General features: G+C 34.7%; 1 protein-coding gene across 1 annotated transcript in view; it reads left to right on the top strand.

The window, feature by feature from the left end:
• Window positions 1-4,818, top strand: part of LOC142357019 (uncharacterized) — an 18,424-nt gene extending 13,606 nt beyond the window's left edge. Inside the window, exon 3 of the mRNA XM_075408740.1 lies at window positions 4,345-4,818. Coding sequence (XP_075264855.1) covers window positions 4,345-4,471 — 127 coding nt within the window. The 3' untranslated portion in view covers window positions 4,472-4,818. The remainder of the gene's footprint in view (window positions 1-4,344) is intronic.
• The last annotated feature ends 1,772 nt before the right edge of the window (window positions 4,819-6,590 follow it).

Here is a 6,590-nt window from a genome sequence, read left to right as displayed (position 1 = left end):
GTGATTCCTTAAAAAATGAAGCCTCGATTAACAGGGAAGCAACAAAATGGGACGATTACGTCGAGCAAAATTGTGCAGACTCAGTCATGGTTTAAAAGGCCCTATATGAAACATCTTCAGCAATCTGAAAAGGATCCAGCGCACAGTCATTCGTGATATCGGCCAGAACAAACAAAATTTGATTCAAGTTATCAATGTTCTTGCTAGGGCAAATGGGGGCAAATGAAGGGTAACACTGAGACCTGAACGAAAAATGCATCAGCAGTACTGAGAGACATACATTCAAGTTCCGTTAAATTCCGAAAAAGAAACTTTTGTTTGATACTTTGATTCTGTAAGCTTAGCAATGCACTTGAAAATAGCAGTACCGACAACGTTGTTTCCAGTATATGTTTTAAAATTTGCAGTAAGCAGATCGCTGAAATATTATCCCTGCAAATAATATCATTTTGAAATTGGCTCATTTTAAAATTTTTTATCTTTTTAAATTGTTCAAATATCTGAAAGCGATATTCGCAGCAGATACCAAATTTTCCCTGTTCATTTACATTCGAAGCTCTCTTTTCGTTCGCTTGTGACATTGGCAGCAAATAGAATGAGATTTGTGACCTACAACAAATACAATGAAACCTAATGTCTTGCAATCAATATCCATAGATATTGGTGTCCTGCTGCTCTTAGAATAACTTTTGCAAACGCTGGCATTCATCTTTTGCAATATACAAAACGACTGAATGTGGATGTTGACTATGCTAACAAGCAGCTGCTTTGAAAGACAACCTTAAAAATAAATGAAGAAATTTTTATGCTATTTGATTTCATTGTTAAGAGCCGGAGAACTTCTACGCATAAGGATAATATGTGTGGAGGTCTTAAGATTCCTAAAATGCGAAACACCATCGTACTTCAAAAAAAGAACAGTGTATAAAAAAGCTTTATTATTTTGAGATATTTCCAAAGCAGCAGTACATTTTAGCATTGGCAGTATGCTCTACTGAAACACGGCATGAAAACAGCTCTGATAAACAATGCATCTCAATTGATTGATACTAGCAGATACTAACCTGCAATGGGAAAACTTAAAACGAGGAGGGATTGGTGTTATCGTGAGAAAGAGAGAAGCAAAAACTCAAAATCAAATACTGTCCAAAGCCAACAGTTAAAATTGACAGAAAAATGAAAGACTTCGAAAATTGGGCATTAATGGTTATTTTCAGGAAGACATGCGAAGGATAGCTGATTCTTCCACAGCGTTTCAGTTTTATCCTGAAAATTTTACATTAGAAGACGATATCAGTCATATTTTTTATGGGGATATAATATTTGATCACAGAAGAAACAACAAACAATGAAAGTTTTAAAAGACAACCTTAGATCCTTTTGCTTAGCGAACATTTCGTATGATGGCAATATAAAGGAAACCATTAAATTCCAGAAAACTAGTTTAAATTTTGTATACAGTTCCTCACAAAATGGGCTTCGAATAAAAGAAATTTCCAACACTGACCACTACAGTGTTGAGGTTTGAGACATTGCACTGCAGTTCCAGAAACTTCATCTGACCAGAAACTGGTCCGCTCTTGGAATTAATCTGCTGTTGAGGAAATTAAATGGAAATTTCAAAACCAACTCACTTCTCTCAGATGACAGATCGATTATATATTTTGCGATTTGGGCTTTGAGAGATTCGATTAACTCGTTAGTGAAGAAAAGCAACACAATTAATGATGAAAAATTGAAGAGCATTTATACCAATAAAGCTAGATAAACAACAAAAAGGAATGTTTATAGTCAAAAGAAAGCCATTTTTTCAAAACAAGACACGCACCTCGAGGACACAAATTTCGACAAAACGAGAAATTTGTTGCAGAAAACAATAACCATGAACAAAAAAATGTTTTTGTCGAATGTTTTAATATCAAACACGAGAATGAACCCAAACGACATCATTAACACATCAAAAATTTGAACGGAAAAAAAGCAAAATAACAGAATAGATTGTTTTTTCAGAAAATTTAGTAGATATTTTACCACCATTAGAAAAAATTTGCAGACAAATGAAACACAGCCTGACAGGTTTTGAAATTAAACGAAAGTTGATTGGTTTTCCTTTTAAGAAGTACATTATTTCATTCTTCAGAGCCTTACAGCCATAGTTAATCAATTTTATGAAAGAAAAAATTTTCCCGATCTGCTTCAACAGGTCTTTTGTTCTGCCAATTCGTAAGGATGGAAAATTTTAAGAAGCAGAATTTTACAGATCTATTAGTCTTTTATATACAATAGGTGAAGTTCTAAAAAATTTATTCCCTAAAGGAATGAAATTTTCTCTGAATGAAAATCAATTTGGTTTAATTCAACAAAAGCTCGAGTAACTTTTTGGAAAGTATAAGAGTAGTCTGGGTGAGCATTAGAATGAAATTGATACTATGAAACACAGTATATTGTTGTTGCAGAAACTCTATTTGTAGAATGAGACCTCGTGCATGGGCTTTCATCTTCTTGTCTGACTGACCAGCAGCAATGATTAGCCAAGAGTTCGCCAAAAAATGCTATTGTTTCCTAAAAATAGAATAACTCAAGGGTGCCTCAAGGGTCAGTGCTGGCCCCATTTCATTTCACATTTTGATAAGCGATGTAGCAGGCCTTTGGGTTCACTCGACTGCCACATTGTACGCCGATGATGCCGCAGATGCAATTTTTGACTGTTTGAAAACTTCTTTTAGGTAAACGTGAAGAATATAGTTGACAATAAACTGACACTATATTGTGCAAAAAACAAGTTTCCTAGTCTCGAAAGCTATTGGAAAATCTATCAGCATCAAGCAACAATTAAAGTAATATATTAACTAGAGAAAAAGTTCAAAATACTTTGGCGTTCAAGTAGGTTGAAAAACCTAATTTAATACAAACATATAAATTCTGATGCGAGAAGTTTTTCGGACTCTTTTGTCGAACTATTTTTTGTTCATATCTGCAAGAAGTTTCTGACAACATACAGAGTTTAAGGGAACCAAATGTTCTTTGCGTCTTTGTGTGTGGTGCCATCAGCAAAAATGCGCTAAAACTGAAATGTTTTAGCGCATTTTTGCGCTAAAACTGAGTAAAAAATGAAACAGAGAACCTGAATCATCTTCAGTAGAACAAAATCACAGTCGATCCAAGTACAAAGAGACGAACAAAAACTCTACTCAGTTTAAAACTTACAAATTTGTGGTCTATTTAATAAGCTAAACCAAATATAAAAATATTTTGCATAAAAAAGTATTTTCTTATGATCTAATAACGGAAAAATAATTAGAAACGCTGAGGCACGCTCTAGTCCCCGTATAATGTTTTGCCGCTACTTGGCATCATTCGACTACAACCGTAAGGACCTTCCGATACCTTGCAAGTGGCTTGTGTTTCTTCTGTAGCATTTGTTACTTACAGCAAGGCTCATAACCTACTTGATAAAAATGTTATTAGATTATTATATTAAGGGATTTACAGACTTGTAGGCGGCTCATAACACTTTTAGGGTACATCTCACTTCTTTTGTTTGTCTGGAGATACTTTTGTCATAGTCAAAGTAACATGATGAGAATATGTTGAAACAGTGAGTGATATGTTCAAAATATAACCTTTGGCACTGATTAAGAACTGGAGTATTACCTTACTATAACCCGGGTACGCGATTAATTTCTTTGAAGATCCTCAAAACGTAATTTTCAAAAAATATCTGTTGTATTCACGAGTCTTACTGACAATTCAAAAAACACCAAGTTGCTAGAGACTGGAGACCTAATATTACTGTTGTTATTTCCTGTGTTATTGATGCATTATGGCACAAATTCTAGACACATTGATTTACTCGTATTAGTAAGCAAAATCCCTTCTATAACTTTGATGCATTGGCGAGAGCGCTTTACATTGAACTCTGTGTTGGCTTTTATTTTTGTCACCTTTGAGCAATGATCGCCAAGGGAATGTTGTTGGCGTGCATTATGAAAGAAATGTCTGCGCAATATTGGGATAAAAGCAACAGATAATAGGTAATTAAAAGACATTTAAATGACTTTTAAACAACATTTAAATTACATGACAATTGTAATAAAATCCAATATATTGGATTTTATTACAATTGTCATGTAATTTAAATGCTATGTTTAAAAGTCATTTAAATGTCTTTTTATTACCTATTATCTGTTGCTTTTATCCCAATATTGCGCAGACATTTCTTTCATAATGCATGCTTAAATGTAATAAATCGCACATATAGCAATATGTAACGTAATGCTGTTCCAATAAAATTTCGGGTCAAAGTTTGGGGTTAAGTTTTTAGTTATTATAATGCATTTTTAGGTCTGGATTGAGGTCGATTGGGGAGGATCTAAGTGATGCAGACGTTGATCTCATTTGGCAGCACGCAGACAATAACAGCGATGGCTGGATCAGTTTCGACGAATTCCTCAGAATGATGACACTATGAAGAGGGGAATTGCAGTATCCGCCTCATTACTCCAACTTTCCAAAATTCCACCTTCCACCTCAATTTCCACTATCGACCTTTCTACTCAATCCCTCCGCCTCAAATTTGAAAACGTCCCGAATTATTACCTTTGAAACTACCCCCAAAAATAATCATCATAATTAGCATTACAACTTTGCCTTATTAATATAGTTTAAAGGCAATTTAGCAAAACTCAGCTTAAGAAATTTTCTCATACTTTGAACTAAACCAATTCGTTTAAATTTTGCCTCGATTTATTGTTACTTACAAATTTCTGAATCTGGTTGAAGTTTGATTAGACAGCCAAAAATATTGTTTTTGAAGTATTGTTTTCTATGGCTGAGGATTGAAAGCATTAAAAACCAGCATATGGAGTCGGGCCAGACAGATTTTCAATTGAGTAAAGCAACCCTAGTCCAGACCTAGATTTATGAAAAACCCAAATAGTGTAGTGGGAGGGGAGGGGTTTCAATATTTACCAAAATTAAACAGCCGAGGTTCTCAGTTAAATTCCAGCAAAAGGCTTCTCATGGGTCGAGCAAAATTCATTTCATAGGAATTTATTGTCGAGCGTGATCTTCTCATGAGTCGAGCACTAGCCTTTAGTAGAGCCCTTGGGTCAAGCATGGTTTTTTCATAGGCTTTTTGCGTCGAGCATGATCCTTTCATGGGTTCACCAAACGCCTTTTCATGAGTCTGATTTCTGCAAATTTGGAAAAAATATTTATTTTTTGTTTCCTGCTGCAAATATTGTAGCAGTAATTGAGCAAGACTAAACAGCAGTGCAGCACAGCAGTTCATTTTAAAGCAAAAATAGAAAAGTGCCAAGTGTCTTAGAAATTTTGCAATTATTAAGATAAAGCAGTAATCACAGCTGGACTATAATGATCATTAATTGTTTAATTGTTTAATTGTGTTGGCCTTCTTCCCATTAGCCATGATGAAAATATTTTAGTTGCTTTCAATTTCTGGTTCCTCAAAAACGATGCACATTTCTGACAGATTGAAAGCTCTTCATAACCGCCAAAGATGGAAGGAACATATATGCTGTCTACTTTAATAGCTATAGTGAGCAACAAAAAATGCACCTAAATTTCTTGTGGCAAAAATGCAGGCTCATTAAAAAACGTTTGCTCGGCCCATGGTTTGACAAAGATTTTACCTGGTGAAGAGACCGTGAAAAAATTTGTACTTGATCTTCGCTAGACTCAATATTAATCTACAGAAGTTTCGGTCAAGAGCTCAACTCTGGTGGAGCAAACCTCCAATTTAAACATATCCTTGACATGTGTACAATCACATTTTATGAACAATGGCATATCTGACAAAAATTTGCAAAGCATGATTTTATCACACTTTCTCCTATTGAAGCTTTTTAATATGATGCTCGCTTAATTTTGAACGCTTACCCCGGTAATCAATACAGAACCAAACGGATCGGTTTTGAAAGGACTGGCAAATACAAAGCAGTTTTCTTCGGCAACGTCTTCAGTTAAAATGTAATCAATGTAAGTTTTCGTTTTCTTACATTCACGCGTATGTAATTTTCGACTAGCTATTGTAGACCGTAGGTTTGAACTACTGAGTGCGGATTCCTTTTTTGCGACGAATAAGGTTACCTTATTTGCCTTTGTTGTAATTACCTAAAAGAATGATAGAAATAGGTTCGGAAAATGAATTGTCTTTATTAGTCAAGAATGGCTTAAAGAACTCAGTCATATATAATTTGAAGGGCTATGTTTTTTCGAAAAGCAGTTTAGACGGGCAGTTGTTAGAAAAGTTGCGCCAACTTTCAACCTTCAGCGAGTCCCATTTTGATTTTTCAAACAGCTTTAAATTCTTTCGTTCTTTCGGAGCAAGTTATGAGGCTACAAAAAATTACATTAACTCCTTTCTGTTTTGAGTTTATCGCACCTCCATGGCATTTAAATAGTTCATGAGTATTGGGAACTACTGTCCATAAGGACGTTTTGTATCTGCTGTCAACCAAATTTCTGATATGCTCAAAATCGCATTTTTCCCCATGTATTTAACAAAAGACTTCAGTTGCATACGCTTTTTATGTACTTTTTGAAAGTTAACATGAGTAAAGCGTGAT

Source organism: Convolutriloba macropyga, unplaced genomic scaffold, assembly GCF_964194025.1.
Source record: "Convolutriloba macropyga unplaced genomic scaffold, txConMacr16.3 SCAFFOLD_4033, whole genome shotgun sequence".
Classification (NCBI taxonomy): Eukaryota; Metazoa; Xenacoelomorpha; order Acoela; family Convolutidae; genus Convolutriloba; species Convolutriloba macropyga.
Note: the sequence above shows the minus strand (reverse complement) of the source record. Positions and strands in the feature narration are given on the sequence as shown.